General features: G+C 40.9%; 1 protein-coding gene across 3 annotated transcripts in view; it reads left to right on the top strand.

Annotated features, from left to right (window-relative positions):
• Positions 1-21,270, top strand: part of S100PBP (S100P binding protein) — a 36,444-nt gene extending 15,174 nt beyond the window's left edge. For all 3 annotated transcript variants that reach the window (XM_084873119.1, XM_084873117.1, XM_084873118.1), the window contains exons 6-7: positions 16,539-16,620; positions 18,723-21,270. In XM_084873119.1, the coding sequence (XP_084729245.1) occupies positions 16,539-16,620; positions 18,723-18,822 (182 nt within the window). In that variant the 3' untranslated portion in view covers positions 18,823-21,270. The remainder of the gene's footprint in view (positions 1-16,538; positions 16,621-18,722) is intronic.
• The last annotated feature ends 1,890 nt before the right edge of the window (positions 21,271-23,160 follow it).

The following is a 23,160-nucleotide window of genomic DNA, read 5'->3' as shown; positions in this document are numbered from 1 at the left end:
TATCTAGAAAGTGGCTGAGCTAACCTTAACGAGGGGTCCAAAGAGACTCATATCAGTACATGAAAAGTACGTTCCCCATGGTTGAAGGGTGTAACCAGACCTATACTTTTTTGCCAGAGGTTTGTTTTTTTGTCTGAAAAACAGTAGAGTGGATGAGCAGGTACTGCTTAGAAATCATTGATTTTTATTTGGAATTATTTTCCTCTTGTCTTTAGCATTTAAACGTAAAAAAAGCAGGCATTTCAAATTACATCCTGCATCTTTGCCATCTGAATAAAAACTCTTGAAAGGCTCTGACTACCTTCCTGATCCTTTAAGTTGAGTCATCCCTTGTTCATGGAAACCTATTGCAAACCAAAATGGCTAGCTAGACTTTTTCTCTAGCTCCCATTCATCCTGAACTATTGGCTGATGGGGGGGGACTCCTAAAGGGAAACTGGGCTTCACTGAAGATGCAGAAGTTAGAGATCTTACAAAATAATTTCTTCTCATAAAAGATCACTCTATATTTTGTCATCTTTGTGTCTTTCCCTATATAGCAAACCTATCTCGAGAACTCTCACTGGTGCTAATTTTGAAGATTAGGAATAGTAAATTTAAAAAGAAGTGAGGTAGAGACTTGGCCCTCTTGGAATTAATAGCCTAGAGAAGAAAAAGATAATTACACTGCAATGTTGATTAGTGCTCTAATATAATTATGTATAAAGTGCAGTAGGAGCAAGGAAAGAGCCCTTCTGTTTGTGTTTGGGGAGAGCTGGAAGATGGGAGGAGGAGGATGCTCTAGGCAGACTCTACAGGGAAGGAAGGTCAGTTACTCTAAGGTTACTATAGAGGGTTTTAGAAGAGTTTTTGGCCAAAGATCAGAGGGAGACTCCCCTTTCTTTGACAAATCTTGAATGATTAGTGAGTTTTTCTTTTTTTGTTTTATAAGGCTATGAATGAAAGGTTTAGAACTGTTGAGACATCAGTCAAAAGAATTTTTTTATTCCAGGTCATTTTAATTAGTTAGTTTGTTTGTTCATTTATGTTAATACTCACTAGAGGATATTTTTTCCATTGACTTTTAGAGAAAATGGAAGGGAGGAAAGGGGAAGGTGAAGAGAGAGAAACATCCATGTGAGAAAGAGACATTGATTGGTTGCCTTCTCCATGTGTCCCAACCAAGGCTGGGGATCAAACCTGCAACCCAGGTACCTACCCTTGACCAGTAATCGAACCCGTGACCCTAAGATGCATGGGCTAATGCTCTAACCATTTAGAAACACCAGCCAAGGCCAGGTCCTTTTATTTTTTTTCTCAAAGATTTTATTAAACAATCAAATACTACTCATACTGATTGCTCAGCCCTTTGGTTTGTGAGATCCCTTTAGTTGAACTGATGGAACTAGGGACAATCCCCTCATTCCCCCACCCCCACACACACACCTAGTCACTGGAGGGGCAGATTAAAAAAAAAAAAATTTGTTTATATTCAGCCTCTGTGGAAGAGGCTTGATAATTTAAAAAAAAAATATTTTTTATTGCCAAAACCGGTTTGGCTCAGTGGATAGAGTGTCAGCCTGCGGACTGAAAGGTCCCAGGTTTGATTCCTGTCAAGGGTATGTACGTTGGTTGCGGGCACATCCCTGGTAGAGTTTGTGCAGGAGGCAACTGATCAATGTTTCTCTCTCATCGATGTTTCTAGCTTTTTATCCCTCTCCCTTCCTCTCTGTAAAAAAAAATCAATAAAATCAATTAAAAATATTTTTTATCTATTTCAGGGAATAAGGGAGAGGGAGAAAAAAAATAGAAACATCAATGATGAGAAAGAATCATTGATTGGCTGCCTCCTGCACACTTCCCACTGGGGATCGAGCCCACAATCTAGGCATGTGCCCTTGACCAGAATCAAACCTGGGATCCTTCAGTCTGCAGGCCAATTTTCTATCCACTGAGCCAAACCGGCTAGGGCATTGATCATTGTTTTTTCTTTCATGAGGTGACTTACTTTCTTTTATATAATAGATAGTTGGCACTGATAATATGCAGTTATACAGTTTTCTTTCTCAATTGGGGCATTTTTAAAAAATGTCACAAGAAAAGCAATGAGCAACTGCTCATTTTATAGCATCTTTTCTAATCTCTTCCCCCATTCAGCAGTCTCTCCCATTTTATCACAACAGTCTATATCACATAGGAAGCAGCTAGAATAGCCCTAACCAGTTTGGCTCAGTGGATAGTGTCTGAAGGGTACCAGGTTCAATTCCAGTCAAGGGCATATGCTGGGGCTCAATCCCCAGTAAGGAGTGTACAGGAAGCAACCAATCAGTGATTCTCGTCATTGATGTTTCTTTCCCTCTCCCTTCCTCTCTGAAATCAATAAAAATATATATTAAAAAAAGAAACAGTTTGAATAACTGAGGAAAGGCAGAATATTTTAGTAATTGGGAGAATAAAGTCTAGTCTAAAGTTAATTTCTGGGTTCATATCTAGCACCATTACTTACAGGTTGAGTGACTTTGAACCAGTAAAAGCTCAGTTTTCTCATTTATAAAATGGGGATAATAAAAAGGCTTACTTAGCTTATGTGAAAATTACTTTTAAAAAATATTTTTTATTGATTTCAGAGCGGAAGGGAGAGGGAGAGGGAGAGAGAAATAGAAACATCAGTGATGAGAGAGAATCATTGATTGGCTGCCTCCTGCATGCCCCACACTGGGGATTAAGCCCACAACCTGGGCATGTATTCTGACCAGGAATTGAACCTTGACCTCCTGGTTCAAAGGTTGATACTCAACCACTGAGCCATGCCAGCTGGGCACATTTAATCAATAATGTATATATTATAGATACAAGATATAATAATATAATTCATCCTTTAACTCCATTATTCTATTACTAGAGGCTCGGTGCATGAAAATTTATGCACTGAAGTGGGGGATGTTCCCTCAGCCTGGCCTGGCCCCTCTCAAAATCTGGGAGCCATCAGGGACGGGAGGTGGACCGGCGGTCAGGGAAAGGACGCCCCCATCACGCCTCTGCTGCTGCCACTATCAGCAGCGCAAGATTCGGCCAGCCCTGGTTACCTGAGCCTCCGGTGGCCCTGGGCAGCTGGGCAGCCACCATCCGAGGCTTGTCTGCGCCTTGGATCGGCCCTGGCGGGCTGAGAGGACTGAGGCAGGTGCACAGAGTTTGCTGTGTGCCTGCCGCCCTGGCAGGGCTGAGGGACCAGATGCTGCCATTTGTCAGTTAGCATATTCCCTCCTTATTGGCTATGGGTGCCGCCATCTTTGAGGGCAGGGCAGTCTATTAGTACAGTGGTCGGCAAACTCATTAGTCAACAGAGCCAAATATCAACAGTGCAATGATTGAAATTTCTTTTGAGAGCCAAATTTTTTAAACTTAAACTTCTTTAACGCCACTTTTTCAAAATAGACTCACCCAGGCCATGGTATTTTGTGGAAGAGCCACACTTAAGGGGCCAAAGAGCCACATGTGGCTTGCGAGCCACAGTTTGCCAACCACACGATTAGTATATTCCCTCCTTATTGGCTGTGGGTGCCACCATCCGCCAAAACTGGTTTGGCTCAGTGGATAGAGTGTCGGTCTGCAGACTGAGGGGTCCCGGGTTCAATTCTAGTCAAGAGCATGTACATTGGTTGCAGGCATATCCCCTGTGGGGGGTGTGCAGAAGGCAGCTGGTCGATGTTTCTCTCTCATCGATATTTCTGGCTCTCTGTCCCTCTCCCTTCCTCTCTGTAAAAAATCAATAAAATATATTAAAAAAAAGAAGTGCCAACCGTTATGAAATCCCATCTAATGGAAAACTTTGTATGAAATAAGTTCTTAGAGTAGAAAAGGACCATTAAGATTTTCTCTTTAATCTCCTAACACACAATTCTGTTCTGTGTATCTTTGCCAAGTGACCATTCAGCCTTTGCTTAGAGTTCTAATAGTACATAACTCATTACCTCATGAAATAGGCCATTCATTGATTAGAAAATTGTTAGAAAGTTGTTCTTTACATTGAGCCAAACTCTGTATGTTTCATTTGCTCACAAACTTGCACAAACTAATATTCTGCAAAGAAGACAACTACAGCAAAAGAAAAACTTCCCTTTTGCAAATATAACTAAAAGCATCCCTCCAAAGAGGACAAAATTGATCATAATTTCTTAAAATCACCTATATTCCCAATTTCCTTGTTTTTCCAAAAATGTCTCTTGTAAATTATTAAAACAGGATTGAATTAAGGTTTAACTGTTGTCCAGAACCATGTGCACTGCAACATACTGGGCAGGCTTGCTGGTTTCCTGCACCAGCTGCTAGGTGAACTCAGAGAAGAGTCCGGCTGGTACCAAGGCATGGGGCACATTGCTATTCACCACAAACATCAATGAGGACTGGGGCCATGAACCAACATGTGCCTGTGTCTCCTTAAGTCTCCTAATCCATCCAGGTCACTTTTTTTTTTTTTTTTTTTTTTTTTTTTTTTTTTTTAATGAACACTTTTAGAAAAAATTATTGATTATGGTATCACATAATTGTCCTCATCCCCCCATTCCCATCCCAAAACCCTCCCCACGTATGCCCACCCCACCCTCTACCTTTTTTAAAATAATTTTTTTATTGATTTCAGAGGAAGGGAGAAGGGAAAGAGAGAAACATCAGTGATGAGAATCATTGATCGGCTGCCTCCTGCACACCCCCTTTTGGGGGTGAAGCCTGCAATCTGGGCATGTGCCCTTGACTGGAATCGAATCCAGGGCCCTTCAGTCTTCAGGCCGACGCTCTATCCATTGAGCCAAACCAGCTAGGACAGGGTCACCTTTTTAAAAATATATATATTTTTATTGATTTAAGAGAAGAAGGGAGAGAGAGAGAGAGAGAGAGGCAGAAACATCAATGATGAGAATCATTGATCAGCCACCTGCACACCCTCTAGTGGGGATCAAGCCCATAACCCTGGCATGTGCCTGACTGGGAATCGAACTGTGACCTCCTGGTTAATAGGTTGATGCTCAGTCACTGAGCTGCACCAGCCAGGCCAGGTCACTGGTTTTGTAGATTGTCCCACATTTTGAATTGTGTTTGTTTCCCTTTTTTGGTGTCATCCCTTGAATTTACTGTAAACTGGGTCTGGAACAGTGGTTGGCAAACTCATTAGTCAACAGAGTCAAATATCAACAGTACAATGATTGAAATTTTTTTTGAGAGCCAAGTTTTTTAAACTTAAACTTCTTCTAACACCACTACTTCAAAATAGACTTGCCCAGGCCGTGGTATTTTGTGGAAGAGCCACACTCAAGGGGCCAAAGAGCCGCATGTGGCTCATGAGCCTCGGTTTGCCAACTACTGGTCTAGAAGATGGATTAGATTCAGATTAAATATTTTTTGGCTGGAATAATTCACAGGTACTATTGTGTATTTATTCTGTATCAAATTAGGAGGTACCAACTAATGACGGGTATTTCCACTAATAGAGATGCTAAGTTTAATCACCTTGTTAAAATGTTAATTGAAACATTTCTCCATTGTAAGGTATATTATTCCCTTTGTAATTAGTAAATCATCTGTGGAGTGCTGCTTTGGTACCATTCAAATATCCTGTTCCACAATTATTCCCCTAATGGTTTGAGCATTCATTGATGATCCTTGCCTGAATCAGCCACTATACGGAGAATTGGAAAGTATTCATTTTCTAAATATATCATTTTTCTACAATTGTTAGCTGGCATTCGTCTATATAGATTTTTTAGTATCACTTTTACCTCATGGATTTATTATTTGTTTTTGAAAAGGTTTTCTTATATACAGAGGGGATGGGACTCAGTCCCTGGCTGTTGCCTTCCTCGTTACTATAAGGCGGTTGCTGAGCTCCTCACCTTTTTGGCCCTGCTGTGTGTCCCCACTCAACTTCAGGGTCTGTTTGTCCTTGGAGATCTTGAGCAGCTTCATGGCGGATTGTTAGAGGGTAAAACCGCACACCCCTTGGATCATGGCCCACATGAACTTGGTGTGCTTAGTAAGGCACTCCTGGCTGCAGCTGTTCCTCGCCTGGTTCATGTTCTTGGGTACCGGGTAGCTTTTTTTTTTTTTTTTTTTTTTTTTTTAATAAATCTTTATTGTTCATATTATTACAAATTTTCCTTATCCCCCCCCCCCTCCATTGCTCCCCTCCACCAGGTTCCCACCCCACCCTCTGCCCTTTCCCTACCCCCCATTGTCCTCATCCATAGGTGCACAGTTTATGTTCAGTCTCTTCCCACACCCCCCATTCCCCTTTACCTCGAGAATCGTCAGTTCACTCCCCTTCCATACCTCTGATTCTATTATATTCACCAGTTAATATTGTTCATCAGATTTTTTAATTCCCTTGGTTTTTAGATTCTCTTGTTGATAGTTATATATTTGTTGTTCATAATTTTTAAAAAAATACATTTTATTGATTTTTTACAGAGAGGAAGGGAGAGAGATAGAGAGCTAGAAACGTCAATGAGAGAGAAACATCGACCAGCTGCCTCTTGCACACCCCCTACCGGGGATGTGCCTGCAACCAATGTACATGCCCTTGACTGGCATTGAACCTGGGACCTTTCAGTCCGCAGACTAACGCTCTACCACTGAACCAAACCGGTTTTAGCCATGTTGTTCATAATTTTTATCTTTATTTTCTTCCTCTTCCTAAAGAACCCCCTTTAGCAATTCATCTAATTCTGGTTTGGCAGTGATGTACTCCTTTAGCTTTTTTTTATTAGTGAAGCTCTTTATCTGGCCTTCAATTCTGAGTGATAGCTTTGCTGGGTAGAGTATTTTTGGCTGTAGGTTCTTACTATTCATCACCTTGAATATTTCTTGCCATTCCCGTCTGGCCTGCATGGTTTCTGTTGAGAAATCAGCTGACAATCCTATGGGTGCTCCTTTATAGGTAACTACCTGCTTTTCCCGGGTAGCTTTTTTGAGGCTCATCGCCATGGGGTGGCACAGAGCTGTGGCTACTGCTCTTCATTGGCTGTCGCCAACGAAAGGCCCCCATTGCATAGAACCCCTCATGGATTTTTAAAAAAACAATGTGTCATAATCAATGCATTTCTTAAATTTTTTTCAGATTTGATCAATAGGAACTCCTTTAAGTGGGTTCCTGTGTCTTCTGACATAATCCCATTAATCTTTTTTTTTTTATTGTGATAAGAAAACAACATTTACCATTTTGAGTATACAGTTCAGTAGTGTTATGTTTATTCACATTGTTGTGAAACAGATATCTAGAACTTTTTATCATGCAACTCTCAAACTCTCTACTCATTAAAAACAACTAGGCTTCCCTCCCTCCTAGGAGCCCCTAATCACCATTCTACCTTCTATTAAATTGTCTACTTTAGTTATCTCATATAAATTGAATCATACAGTACTTGTCTTTTTGTGAACGACTTACTTCACTTGGCATAGTGTCCTCAAGATTCATTTGTTGTGTAGCAGGTACCAAAATTTCCTTCCATTTTATGGCAGAACTAGAGGCCCAGTGCACGAAATTTGTGCAAGGAGTTTGGCCCTCGTAGCCCCAGCTTTGGATGGTTTTTCTGCTGTTTGGTTAATCGGCACATTAGCTCTCTGTTATATAGGACTAGAAGCCCAATGCACGAAGATTCGTGCAAGAATAGGCCTTCCTTCTCCTGGCTGCCAGCATGTCAAGCGCTCAGGCAGCCTGTGCGCTGCGAGGGTGCTGCTTCCTCCTCACCCTCCTTCTCCTCCTCTCCCTCCTTCTCCGAAGAGTTCCTCTGTAACTCTGTGCAGCGCTGGCACTCCTGGGGAGACTCAGCGGGAAGGAGGTGGGGGAAGCGAGGCAGGCAGGAAGGACTGGAAAGGTTGGGTACGCTAGTGCATTTCACTTTCCCATTGTGAAAGTGGGATGCAACTGGCCCCCTTCCTCATCTTTTTCCTCCTCTACCCTCTGCCTCCTGCCCACACACCCTCCTTTCACTCCCACCACCCCTCCCCTCTTGATTTGGCGAGATAGGAAGGAGGGAGATCTGATAATTGGGTTACTGTGTAGGTGGCCTCTTTGATCTATCTATTCAAAACAAAGCTGAGCCGCCACCTTCGCCCCTTGGCTGGCCCGGGGGCTTCCAGGGTGCACTAATGTGTACCCGAGCGCTGAGCTGCTCCAAAGCTAGGGTTTTGTTTACCAGAGTGGCAGGTGAGGTAGAGGGAGAGTCAGACACTGGGAGCTATGACCTCAGACACCAGAGGGTTGCCTCTGGGGGTGGGAGGGGGGGCACAGGGCCACTGGGCCACAGGGAGGCTGCAGGGATGGTTGATAGGTGTGGAGCGCAGCAGGGAGGCCCTGAGGAGGCTTACTGCCCAGAGGCCCGGAGCTGCTGGTCTGGGGGTGGAGGGGAGGCAGGGCTGCCGCCATCTTTGTTGGGTTAATTTGTATACTCACTCCTGATTGGCTGTGGGCATTGTGAGGTATCAGTGAAGTGATGGTCAATTTACATGTTTCTCTTTTATTAGTATAGATAGATAGTATTCCATTGATTGTATATCCCACATTTTATTTTCCATTCATCCTTCAGTGGACATTTAAGTTGCTGTTTGCTTTGACTACAAGGAAAATAGTCAAGATTTGTACTAGATCAGTGCCATATTGTTGACCTACACGTTTGCATTATTGCTTTCTATTTAATCTGTTTTTTCCTTTTTATTTTCATTCTATTTATCTGTTCATAAAAGCAGGAGCCTAGCCTTGGCTGGTGTTGCTCAGTTGGTTGAGCATTGCCCCATGCACCAAAAGATTGTCAGTTCAATTCCTCGTTAGGGGACATACCCAGATTTTGGGTTTGATCCCCAGTCAGGGTGCATATGGGAGGCAACTGATCATGTTTCTCTTTCTTCTCCCTCTTTCTCTAAAATCGATGAAAATGTATTTTATTTTTTTAGACATATCTTGATTTTTTTTTTATGTCAATAAAGTCTTTTAAAAAAATATTTTTATTGATTTCAGAGAGGAAGGGACAGGGAGAGAGAGATAGAAATGTCAATGATGAGAGAATTATTGATTGCCTCCTGCACTCCCCCAATTGGAGATCAAGCCCACAATTGGGCATGTGCCTTGACTGGGAATCAAACCAGTGACCTTTTGGTTCATAGGTCGACGTTCAACCACTGAGCCATGCTGGCTGAGCTGAAAACATTTTTTTTAAAAAGAAGAAGAGCCAAAACCGGTTTGACTCAGTGAATAGAGCGTCGGCCTGCGGACTGAAGGGTCCCAGGTTCGATTCCGGTCAAGGGCGTGTACCTTGGTTGCGGGCACATCCCTGGTGTAGGGGGTGTGCAGGAGGCAGCTGATCGATGTTTCTAACTCTCTATCGCTCTCTCTTCCTCTCTGTAAAAAATCAATAAAATATATTTATTAAAAAAAAAAGGAGGATCCAAGATGGCTGCGCCCAGGTAAACACCTAGCCGCAGCCGCACAAAACAATTTCAATAAAATACAACTAAAATATAAAATGGATATTACCCAGAACTACAGGAAAGTCGACTGACTGGAAATTCTACAACGAGAAGCAAGGAGAAAACCAGAAGGAAGCATGGAGGAGCTTTAAAAGCCCAAGGTATGGAGACACGCGGCTCGCAGAGAGGACGGAGCCGGAGAGGAGGGAGGCCGAGTGCCTGGCTGGCGTTCCCTAGCGGGAAGGAGATCAAACTCTGACTGTGTTGGGCCCCAGTTCCGACTGCTCTGAACTCCAGTTCTAGGCCAGACCCCGGGGACCCAGGCTCATCCATAGGGAGCTGGGCTGTAAGGCGGAACCCCGGGGAAGCGAGGAAAGGAGGTCCCGGCGGCGCGCACATTGCGTGCAGAGAAGGGACGGTCGGCTGTGCCGTGGGATTGCCCTGGCCGGAAGGAGACTGGGGCTCCAGTCTGTTCTGAACGCCACCTCCAACTCCACTTCCAACTGAACTGAACCCCAATACCGGGCTCATTGCGGGAGAGCATAGACTGTTTGGCAGCAGGCAAAAATCGAGGGCACCTATCTCTCAGAGGCGCTTTGCAGCGAGTACTGAAGGACCCTGAGACCCAGGAGCCGCATAGGGCGGGGCTGACGGAAGCCAAGGCTGTAGGCTCCACCCTGAAATCCCGTCCCGTCTATAACTGTGAAATGCGACAACGAAATAGATCACAAACGAAAGAAATGGAGGACAAAAAGCTACTGGATATAGAGTTCAAATCTACGCTTATAAGGTTTTTCAAGAATTTCCTAGAAAAGATGGATAAGACCTATGAGGATATGAAAAGAGATCAACTAGAATTAATAAGGAGTCAACAAGAAATGATAAGGGATCAACAAGAAATGATAAGGGATCAACAAGAAATAAAGAATACATTGTCTGAAATAAAAAATATTATACAGAGGCCTAAAAACAGAATGGAAGATTGCAAGAATCAAGTCAAAGATTTGGAACATAAAGAACCAGAAGACACTCCTCCACAGAAGTTAGAAGGCAAGAGAATCCAGAAAATTGAAAATAATGTAAGAAACCTCTGGGACAACTTAAAGCGAACCAACATCAGAATTATGGGGGTCCCAGAAAATGAGAGAGAACAAGATATCGAAAACATACTGAAAGAAATAGTGACAGAAAACTTCGCCCACCTGGTGAAAGAATTAGACTTACAAGTCCAGGAAGTGCACAGAACTCCAAACAAAAGGAATCCAAAGAGGACCACACCAAGACACATCATAATTAAAATTCCAAGAGCAAAAGACAAAGAGAGAATATTAAAAGCAGCAAGAGCAAAGAAGGTAGTTACCTATAAAGGAGCACCTATACGATTGTCAGCTGACTTCTCAACAGAAACCATGCAGGCCAGACGGGAATGGCAAGAAATATTCAAGGTGATGAATAGTAAGAACCTACAGCCAAAGATAATCTATCCAGCAAAGCTATCACTCAGAATCGAAGGTCAGATAAAGAGCTTCACTAATAAAAAAAAGCTAAAGGAGTTCATCAACACCAAACCAGAATTATATGAATTGCTGAAGGGGGTTCTTTCAGAAGAGAAAGTAAAGATAAAAATTATGAACAACAAATACGTAACTATCAACAAGTGAATCTAAAAACCAAGGAAATTAAAAAAATCTGATGAACAATATTAACTGTTGAATATAATAGAATCAGAGGTATGGAAGGGAAGTGAACTGACGATTCTTGGGGGAAAGGGAAGAGGGGGATCTGGGAAGAGACTGAACATAAACTGTGCACCTATGGATGAGGACAATGGGGAGTGGGGAAAGGGCAGAGGGTGGGGTGGGAACCTGGTGGAGGAGAGCAATGGTGTGGGGGGGGGGGAGGAACATTTGTAATAATATGAACAATAAAAACTTATTAAAAAAAATAAAAAATTTAAATTAAATTAAAAAAAAGAAAAAGCAGTAGCCCACACCTCTATAGCACATTTTTTTTTCTTTCCTTCCTTCATTCTTTACCCTGTACTTGGTATTTTTTTTAATTACATGGCATAGAGACATTGTGAATGTCTTTAAGTAACTGAGTTTAAGGATTTACAGGAGAAAAGAAGATTATTAAATGCTCAACAACTTAGCCAGGCCCCATAGAGACAGGCCCCTTCAGAAATGGTATCTTTGTTCACTACATAGGTTTTCCCTGCTGATTTAGTGCTTCTGCTCTCTATTAGCTATCTCAAGTTCTGTTCCCTAGATCCCTGTCTGTGTACTCTTCTCTCTTGTTCTCATTGCTAAAGCTCACATTCACATTACAAAGAGAGTATCTGATTTATAAGCCAGGCCAGCTTATAAATTATTAGTCAGCTGAGAGAATCCCTGTTCTTGGATCATGTGCCAAACTTGATTGAGTAGGGTCATGTGATATTATATAAAACCTGACAGAAGGGCCCTTGGCATAGCAAGCACTCAGCATTATCATTCCTACTCCTCTAACAATTGACTTACTTTTTAACTTATTAAGGACAGTTATTAGACTGGATTCCCCCCCAAAACTAGTCAGCTACATACTTATAGATTTAAGGTTTAGATGAATTGCTGATCTCATTCCTGAAATGTTGAGGTTTTTTTCCTCCTAATTTCATCCTTAGGTGAATTTCCTTTTTAGCCACAAAACAAAAGATAGCCTTCACCATCTTTTAGCCACAACTTAAAATAAACTCATGGTACTAATTGTTAGTCCAAGAAATCCCACCTGTTAAGAGACTATGAAGGGAAGAGAAAATTCAGAATTCGAAACAAAAATGTTTCCATTCTTGTTAGTATGTAAATTTGGAGGAAGAAGATTGAAGCTTTGAGCTGGTCTTACATGATTTTTTTTTCCCCCCACAAACTTTCCTTTTTATTTTATTTTATATTGCCTTTTTAAAAAAATACATTTTATTGAATTTTTACAGAGAGGAAGGAAAGAGATAGTTAGAAACATTGATGAGAGAGAAACATCGATCACATGCCTCCTGCACACTCCCCACTGGGGATATATTCACAACCAAGGTACATGCCTTTGACCGGTATTGAACTTGGGATCTTTGAGTTCACAGGCCAACGCTCCCCCAGGACATTTTAATGATTTTTATTCTACCAATCCATGAACATGGTGTATTCTTCCACTTATTTAAGTCTTTGTCTCTTTTTTCAACATCCTATAGTTTTCAGAGTACAGGTCTTTTACCTCCTTGGTTAAGTTTATTCCTAGGTATCTTAAATTTTTTGTTGCAATGGTGATCATTAAGTCTTATTAATAATAAAGGTTACCACCAAAACCTGTTTGGCTCGGTGGATGGAGTGTCGGCCTGTGGACTGAGGGGTCCCAGGTTTGATTCCGGTCAGGGGCATGTGCCTTGATTGTGGGCACATCCCTGGTGGGAGTGGGGGGTGCAGAAAGCAGCTGATCGATGGTTCTCTCTCATCCTCTCTGTGAAAAATCAATGAAATATATTAAAATAATAATAATAATAATAAAGATTACCATAATCCATCAGTAAGTTCTCAGTGCTAATGAAAACAAATTTTTTGGTGTATGAGTTTAGCCATAATTATTCATTCCTTGTTTATACAGGCTGTGCCATGTGCCAACTGTGTGTGCAAGAGACATACTATGTTATGTTTTTTTGCTTTCTGATCCCCACTATAAAATGTCAGTCCCAGAAAAATTTTTTAGGAAACTCAACCCATGGTATTGTTGGAATTTGGTCTCTGTCACTAGCTATGTAACTGCCAGAAGCCAATTCCAGCATGTCATAAAAGCAAGAGTTTCATCAAAAGGTTGATGGAACTTGGGAACTCAGTAAGAGCTGAATCACTTATGTTATTGCCTGTTGGAAATGGCTGAGAGCATTTCCTCAAATTGAAAAAAGGATGCAAAACTGATTGCTTACTGCCAGACAGCTGAGGGCATTTCAATCTACATGTTATTGCCCCTTACTGACCATACACCTGAACAGCCGAAGGCAATTCCTCCAATCTGACAATGGATTCTGTATACTAAACCTTGCTTTAGGATAATTTGGGTTAATAAAAAGTAAGGAGTCCAGAGAGACGAGAGAACATGATTTCTTTTTTATTTTTTTACTTTGTACAGAGAGGAAGGGAGAGAGAGAGAGTTAGAAACATAGATGAGAGAGAATCATCGATCAGCTGCCTCTTGCACACCCCCTACTGGGGATATGCCCGCAACCAAGGTACATGCCCTTGACCAGAATCGAACCCGGGACCCTTCAGTCCCCAAGCCGACACTCTATCCATTGAGCCAAACCGGTCTCGGAGAGAGAACTAGATTTCTTTAGCCAGTTCCTCTGGCCCCTCAAATGCCTTCCAAAATTAATGTTTTGTCTCTGCACTCTTCAATAATTTACACACAGCACCTTCTCTAGATTCCTGAACCACTTGCAGATGCCAAGAAACATACACCGGCATGTAACCTTGGACAAATTGCTTTTCTGTGCCTGTTTCTTCATCTGTAAAATGGGGAAAATACCACATATGATTGTTGTCAGAAATAAGTAAGGTTGTTTATACAAAACACTTAGATAGTGCCTAATATATGGTAAGTGCTGCTGCTAGATTATGATGCCTAGTAGTTGAATATATGAAGCCTCCTTGGGCCTCATCAATCCGTCTTTTTCTTCATTTAGTTTAAAATGAATATGTTTCTTGGTTGGAGGTTTATAGTATATCTTTAGTTTCCATCATCAAGGCAGTTTTCTAGAGATGAGTGAACTGAAGGACATGGTCTGTAGATAGTCTTGTTTCATTTTGAGGTTGGACACCAAAATTGCATGTCTCGCCAGCCTTCCTTTGGTAATGCTTTGGCAGGAAAATTTTATTTTGAAATTCTTACAAAGCTGATATTCCCCTCATTACTACATTCTTTTTTGGGAGCTAAAGGGAATGGGGTGCTAGTGATGTGAAAGTAGGGTATAGGAAAGGGGCAATTTAGAATCAAGACTTTTGATTTTAGCTGGAAAAACTTAAAGGCAAGGGATTTTCTAATTAAAAATTACTTTCTTAAAGGAGAAATTTGTATTTCTTTATGAAGAAGTGAGATTAATTTTTTATTTCCATATTTGTGAGACTGAACATTTTTTTCATTGTTTTACTTGTATGAATTACCTATTCATGTCCTTGACCTATATTTTGTTTTATGAGGAGACTTGTCGTTGTAGAAAAAGGATAGTAAACCTTTGCCAAATATATTTTATATATATTTGTCAATTGTCTTCTTTTATCCTTGGTTGTGCTTTTTTATATTACTGCACAGAAACTTTTAATGTAATGAATCTATAAATATTTCCTGAAAAGTATTCTCATTATGGTTAGAGGGAGAATATCTGCCAAGTGCTGCTGAGTGTCATAGTTTATATGTAGACTTATCCATTTAATAAGCATTTTTCTTAAAAATAGGTAGTTGATTGTCATGGGATTTGAAGACTCATTGCAAACTAACATAGGCCTGAGGCTGTAACATCATAATAATAGCTACTACTTACTGCACACAGGCTGTATGCCAGGCAGTATTCTATGCTTTTATGTACTACTAGAGGACCAATGCATGAAATTTGTGCAAGAGTAGGCCTTCCTTACCCCAGCCGCCAGCAGGCACCCAGACCCGGCTTCCCTCGCAGCTCTGGCTTCATCCGGAAGGTTGTCTGGTCTAATTAGCATATTACACTTTTATTGTTATAGATGTTCCTAATACTCCAAGCTAAATATTATTGTCCCCCACAGTGCCTTGATGAGTAAAGTGGGGCTAGAAGAAATGAAATGATTTGTTCAGGGTCAAGAACTAGTTAGTGACTGGATTGGAAATTTAATTTGTCTGCCTAACTTCAAAGTTTATATACTTTTTTACAAAGGTCGGCTCCTTGAGGCTTTGAATAAATTGGTCGTAAATATTTTTTACCTGAACTTGAAAAGATGGTCTGTACCTTAGAGTGCTCTTGCTTCCTGAGAACATAGTAGATAAGATAAATGAGAAGTATGTAAACTAGTGAAAGAAAGATCTCTGCTCTCCAAGACAGTGGTTTTCAAAGTGTAATTCCCAAACCAGCATTAGCATCCCTTGGACATTTATTAGAAATGCAAAATCTCATTTCCCACTCGAATCTACAGAATCAGAAGCTCTGGGGTTGGAACCCAGCAATCTGTTTTATAACATTTATAGCTGATTGTGATTCATGTTAAAATTTGAGAGCTACGGGTCTAGAGAAATTATTTATTTTCTCAAACCATAATTTCTTCTCTTGTGAACTTCAGCTTAAGTCTCAACCCTTAGGTGTAAAATTAGTATCAAATAGTGGCAAAAGCTGAACTCAAAGTAGGTTGTTTTGAATCCAACTTAATAAGCACTTAAGGCAAGTATACTTCCTGAGCTATAGTTTTTCATCTCTAAAATGATGTTAATAACATCTCTCTCCATCTAAGATTTTTTTTAGAATTAAGGTAATGTGTAAAGTACTTACTAGCACTTTGCCAGAATCCCAGTTTTTCTAGTCAAGCAAAAAGCCCCCACCCCTCTTCTGTTCTCAACTTCTCTTGTTTCTTGAATGTATTTTGTTATCTTGTGTTCCAGGCCTTTGCATTAGCTATTTCTCTTGGACACTCCTACCGCCCATCCCTCTTTATCTCACCAACTTCTTACATCTATAGATCCCTGCTTTTAGTTTACTTCCCTTGGAGGCGACTTTCTCTAATCCCCATGCCCCAGTCTCTGTGTGTCACCATACATATCACATAGGGCAGATACAGTCTCTTATAAACCACAATATTCTAGGGGACAGTCAAGTTCCTCACACATTGTAGGAGCTAATAAATGTTGAATGAATGAATGGTAGCTGTCTTGTTGTTTCATCATCATCACCCAAGAACAAGCTCCCCTCTCTGGCTTGTATAATAGTTTTTGTGCTGACTGGTGGTGATGCTCAGAGATAGTATTAGGACCAGTGCTTGCTTTCTCTTCCTCTGAAAGCTTTGACCTAGGCTGACAATGGTGGTTCACTGACCTGATTTTTAACCACTGATCTCTCTGTATTGCAGGTGCCTTGGTGGAACTGTGTTCTTTGATGGATCAAGTTCATCATATGCATAACCATCCGCATCCTTCGGACCTCACCATTCGGTGAGTGGGTGATTAAAGGGAGGAGGAAGAGGGTAGAATTTGGCTATAAGAGGATTGTGGTGGGAAGTTGAGGTTATAATTGTTTAAAATCAGAGGTGGAAAAAGAGGAATACAGTAAAATGGAATAAGAACTGGACTGACATTCAGGAAACCTGGGTTTTAGTACTAGCTTTGCAGTTTTTCATCTATTTGATTTTAATCTAATCACTTTACTTCTCTGGTTCTTGCATCTGTAAAATTAAGATGTTGGACTAATTAATGTCAAAGGGCCTTTTAAAAATATTTTTATTGGTTTTAGAGAGATAGAAAGAAACATCAATATGAGAGAGAAACAGTCAGCTTCCTCCTGAAACCCCCTACTGGGGATTGAGCCTGCAACCTGGGCATGTGTCCTGACCTGGAATGGAACCAGTGACCCTTTGGTGCATGGAACAACACTCAACCAGCTGAGCCTCTCTGGCCAGGGTTCAAAGGGCCTTTCTAGTGCCGAAATCTTATGGATTCTTCTTGATGCAGTGTAATTTTATAGACTTAGTCAGTTACTTTGACCAGTTACCCAGAAAACTTAAAGTAATTTTTGGCTCCTTTCTCTCTTCCCATATGTTTATTCCATTAGCAAATTTTGTAAGCACCACATACAAAATATATCTAAAACCTGATCATTTTGCATCATTTTCACCTGATTATTGCAAATCTAAATCATCTCCTGCTTCTGCTTTTGCCCGTCGACTGTTCTTCGCTCAGTAGCCAAAGAGATTCTTTTAAAACATTAGTCCATGTTAGATTCTCTTCTTTGCTCAGGATTTTCAAATGGTTTTTGATTTCCCATCTTCTCATTTTCATGATCCCCTACATCTCCTATAAGGATCATGGCCTAGTCTGACAGCTCATTAACCTCATCTCCTACTACTCTGTGCTTTATTCATTCTGCTCTAGTCACTGGCTTCCTTGCTATTTTTCAAGTATGCAGACATTCTCCTACCTCAGCCTTTACACTCATTGTTTCATCTGTAGTTATCAGAAAGACTATTTAGTGTAATGGTTAGTAAATAAATTCTGGTGTGAATTCAAATCCAGGCTCTTCTGCTTACTCCACTATATGACCTTGAGCAAGTTAGTTAACCTGAGGATCAGTTTCCTTATTCAAGGGCATGTGCCTTGGTTGCGGGCACATCCCCAGTGGGAGGTGTGCGGGAGGCAGTTGATAGATGTTTCTCTCTCATCGATGTTTCTAACTCTCTCCCTCTCCCTTCCTCTCTGTAAAAAATCAATAAAATATATATATATTTTAAATGAGATAAGGTGTTCAAAGAATTGAAGTGCTTGTATATAGTACTAAGTAAATGTCAGGTATTGTTACAATTATTGTCAACCCTGGTTGTTCCTCATAATCATCTCTGGAGATGTCCAAAAATATAGGTGTCCAGGCTTTGATTATAGGGATTCTAAGTCATTAAGTCTGGAGGTGAGGGATGGGACAAGAATCTACATCTTTAAAAAGTTTCCCAGGTGGGTTATTAGGAACAGTAGAGTTGAGAATGGGCTCAAATGATCTCAATGGGTCCTCTTCAGAACCCAGCCCCGCACATGACTAAAGGAGACTCAAGAAACTCTAAGTCTGTGCTGTTAATTGTTCAGTCCCTAAACTTGCAGTGTGAAGCTCGCATGATGACTTACCTTCTCTGGGAATTTTATTCTAATTTTAACTGCTGTGTCCTGAGCAACCTTGAGCTGTGTCAGACAGTGAGGACCTATTGGAAATAGAGCTCTGATACAAGCAATGAAATGTAGATCCTGTTCTAAATGTTCCCAGAGGGGGAAAGTATTTTTTTTCCTACTTAATCACTATTAGACATTGTTTTCTTGGGACATTTGTTACCACATAATACCTGTCTAGGAATTAGGTGCTTTGGAATTTGGAAGGACATAGCAATTATAATATGACCTTTGTATAAAATTTCTAAAATTTGAGAATTGAAATGTAAAATTTATTTGATTTCTTAAAGTAATGATATTCTTAAAATAGTTGTATACAAAGAGCCATCCCAGCTGAAACCATCATCTTTTCTGTTTCTATTTTCCCTCTCTCTCTCTGTTGACAGAAACTATGCCCGGTTCCGACAGAAACCTCTGGAAAGATACAGTCTGACTCAGTGGGTTGACAGGAACAAGCGAAGCCACCAGCGGTTCCAGAGTCTCTAAGATAACCAATACAGTCTGTGTGTCTCACCCAGTTAGCAGTGAAGGTCCCTGTCCAGGTCCTGTTCAGAGTAGCATCTCGTCTTCTGCTGTTTTGTGCTTGGCAGATTTTGAATTTTATTTTTCACAAGATTTTTATTTAAAGAACTTTTTGCCTTTTGGAAGTGCCCATTGCCAACTTGAAATTTTTTGTATAAAATCCTTCAGGCGTGCGTGTGTGCGTGCGTGCGTGCGTGCGTGCATGTGTGTTTAAGCAGTGTTAAGATGATACAGTTTTTGTTTCTTTAAATTGAAGGTGGCCACCTCCTGAAAGCTGACATTAGGCGAAAACACCCAGGCTCAAACTAATCACCCACCTTTATGCAGAAGTGAAGTCTACTGGTGCCCAAAAGAAGTAATCTTTTAATCTTCTATGAGGAAGAGATTCTTTATCAGGCTGCAAGCCATTGTTAATTGCTCATGATTTATAAATGGATACAAATAACTTTTAACACCTCTAATTACCTGTCAAAATTTTCAAGTTGGTAATCCAAAATATTTGAAATAGAATAGATGTCCTGTTAAAAGGACAGATTAAAAGTATAAATCTTCTCTCCTTTTTGTATCTCCTCTCTGCCTTTATTTTTTTGGCTTTTATTTCATTCTTTATCAGACTTACTTTGCATAGTAATGTTTGCAGATTGTATGCATCTTAACTTTGCCAGAAGACAGCTGACTGAGTAACGTATGTTAATTTGTGGTCTTGTAACTGTCTTCTCTGCCTTATTTCAAGGATTTGCCTTTTTTTTAACCCAGTGACCACTGTGCTCTCTAGGGTTCGACCGATAACTTCCTGTTAGACATGGATGTGCCTCTTAAGAACAGTGTCCCTACTCTCCTTATTGATGAGCTGCTCACCCAGGGTCTCGCCTCCAGGACAGTCCCAAAAGTCAGTGCTATTGAGATGTCAGTCTTCAGTTTCATCTGCTGAACCCAGACTTTAAGGCTGAGTCCTGTGTTAGTGAGCTTCCATCCTGTGGGAGAAACTTTGGAGGCATTTTTTGTCTCCATTTGTCAACAAGAGGTGCCTTTAGACCCTAATGTTATCATCTCATTTGGTTGAACCTCTGATGCACAGTTTCACAAAACTGCTAACGTGGGTCTAATATAGCTGTGATTAAGCCTGTGCACAAAACATTACCTGATCTTAAGGATTGGTTTTCTAACCCAAGTTGATAGACTGCAGCCATCTTAATGGATGCCTTAGGAATTTGCTCTTCTTTCTTTAAAGACAGCGCCAGACATCTTTTGGGAGATTTTGCAGTCTAGCATTCATGCTGTTGCTCACTCGCTGTGAAAATTGTACATAGTTTCTGTAGCACAGCCTATGATACTGGCTAGCTGCCTCTGGTTTTGTTGTTTCATCAGCCCCATCTTTGTGAGTAACCCATCTTAAACCCTTCTTTAGAAACTGACTTGGGAAGAACTTGGTCATCCCTAAGTATTGTTTTTATCTGGTTCAGGGTTCTCTTTTCCTTGGACATTTTGTTAAATTCTGAGACCAAAATGCTAAAAAGTTATGTGCAAGGGCAAGAGTCAATCTATTTTTCCAGTTATCATTTAATATATCAGTCGCTTCTCCAAGTTTCCCTAAATTAAGTTAATAGAGTGTGACAAGCAAAAATCTACCTTTGGAACCACAACATAGCTATAATTAATCATAGGCGAATAACTAGCATTGCAACTGGCTAGTTCCCCATAGATAACCCAAGTTCTGAAGAGACAGTGTTTTGCTTAGGCCAAAATCTAGGACTCATGTTCCTACCTTCCTGGTACAAAAGGGTTTAAGTCTGAATCTGTAATGGGAGCATTGCCTTTGCCAAATCATATGAGTGACAGGTTAACTATAAAATGTGACAATCACATTTCCTCTTTGCTCAAATAATTCTGTTTTTCCAAAGCTTTAGCAGCTTAATTAAATCTGTTGGACTGGAGGAGGAGAGAACTGTTCTCTAGCAGTTAACATAATATTCTTCAAGGAGAAAAAAACAGCCAAAGAAAACTCATTATTAGGCCTGCCCATCTTAAAGAAGCTGGTGGGTAAAATCTGGAATTTTAGTGTTTTTGAAAATGCATATCTTATACTTGGTGTTGGCCTCTAAGTCTAGTATTTCATGTGGAATTGTTACTGTGTTTTATGTTACATACATTTAACTGCCTACCTACCTTTCTTCATCCAGGATGACATTCTCACCACAAGGGTATTGATAAAGCGGAGTAAAAATGTGCTGTTTATGTAGTTTGCTTAGAGGCAAAGAACCTGCAATTTTGCATCTAATGCAGGCCCTGCTTTGAGTTTTTGTCAGGATCAGTTATGAAACAAGTTTGGTGCCTCTTTATCATGGTTTTTTCCCTTGTAGCAGTTGTGTTTAATGTCATTAAAAAGAAATAAAAGTTCTTGTCAGTGGCATATGTACTGTGACCGTCTGTTGCAGGCTTTGAAGGAGGGTTCCTTCCTCCTTGCGTAGGTAGGTTAGTGGGGTATAGAAGGGGGTGGCAGTTAGTAGAACGTGGTGCTGGGGAGGCGGGGGTGCATGCTCCTATTCTTTTGAGGGTAAATTACAGTGTTGAAAAAGGCGTTCCTGCAGCTAAAGAATGTTGAAATTGATTGAGATTTGCAGCTACATATAGTGCATGTCAGGAGCCTGACACGGGGAGAGCCTGAAATATCACTGGGCTGCTGTTTTTGCAGAGGGGAAAATGGTTCCGCCTGATCAGACAGACATCGCCTTGCATTCCTTCCCATGCTTGTGTTTGACCTCTGTGCCTCTGCCACTCCAGAGTTAGCCCTGATTAAGGAAGAAGCTGAACCATCCTGGGACATTCTCCTTTTGAAAGGGATGTGAAGCCAGAATTGATAGTGCAAAATTGAAACTTGTTCTTCTCCAGAAACTGACTGTTCCTAGAATCTAGGCGAAGGTTGGATAAGTATGGGTTGATGTGGGAGACACAGTGTTCCTTAGATCCTTTCTGTGAACCAAAGCTTCTTAGTACCCCCCAGGAACGAGGATGAAAGGGAAGGCAATAATAGCATGGCTCCTAGATTAGCCATGGCTTTTTAAAATTCAGCTCCTGCTGAGAAAATAAGGGGCAACGTGTTTGGACAGGCTTTCTGAGCTGCTGTTCTATAAATTTCATCTAGTATATATTTTACAGTCCAAGTAGAATGTTCAATATAAATTTGCTAAGTACTCAGCTATTTGGTTTGTTTGAGTCAGAGTTGCTTCTGACTTACACAGACCTATTTTGTTCCTGTCAGGTAGACAGTCCTTTGTCCAGGAATTCCTCATTTCCTTTTTCACAGTGTGACTGTAGGTTTCAAAGGTCTCAGAGACCAGGCTGGATTCTCTGGAATGATGGTGTCCCTTACCCTTCATTTGTTTCATGTTATGGGAAAGTGAGGAGAAAGACAACGGACCTTCTCGAAAATGGGCTCATTCTGTAATCATTCTTTAAAACATGCTCCTGTTTTGAGCTTTTACAGAAAGAAAAGACCCCAAGTACCTAAAACTGGAAATCTGAGTTCCTTTCTTTTCTGGGTATTGTCCTGCTTTTCTGAGAGTAAACAATTATTCCTAAGCTGATCATAAGGTATGCTTGGCGTTGTATGCCAAAGCACCTGTCTGGAAAAAAATTCCCACTTGGCACAGGAAGTATCAGCTGGTCAGTGGTGGAATTCCTTAATGAGCAAGCTCCTGCCTTGTCAATCCTCCCCACCTGTCTTCCCCCCGTGACAACTGGAACATGCCATAGACAGAAAATCTGCCCCTCCCTAGCACCCACTGAGGAGGCAGTGGGCCCTAGCTGATTTGGCACATCGGGACTGAAGGATCTCAGGTTCAATTGCAGTCAAGGGCACAAGCCCCTCTTGCAGGCTCCATCCCCAGTAGGGGGCGTGCAGGAGGCAGCTGATTAATGATTCTCATCATTGATGGTTTCTATCCCTCTCCCTTTCTGAAATCAATAATTTTTTTTTTTTAAGAGAAGGGGAATGTAATTATTTGGACAATCTTCAAAGCAGCCCATGTGATAGTCATGAAATGTATCATTAAGGAACTATTTATATACAAAGATTCCCTTCGATTTAGCTTCAAGTAGCTTGATGAGATTGGAGCTTGGGGGATAGTATCCCATTTACATAAAGTTTGTTGGAAGCTACATCGTAAAAGCAAAATCCAAACTCTGACAAATAGGTTTAAAGAAGGTGAGAAAGTAGAAGTCTGAAACATGATGTTTGGTGAGTTTTTACATATTTCTGTAAAGGGTTGCATCAGAGATCTTAAAAGTGGATTCTAAAGGAGG

The sequence above is a fragment of the Pipistrellus hanaki genome, assembly GCF_964339955.1.
Source record: "Pipistrellus hanaki genome assembly, chromosome: 2".
Classification (NCBI taxonomy): Eukaryota; Metazoa; Chordata; class Mammalia; order Chiroptera; family Vespertilionidae; genus Pipistrellus; species Pipistrellus hanaki.
The sequence above is the reverse complement of the archived record's forward strand: the minus strand, read 5'-3'. Positions and strand labels throughout refer to the sequence as shown.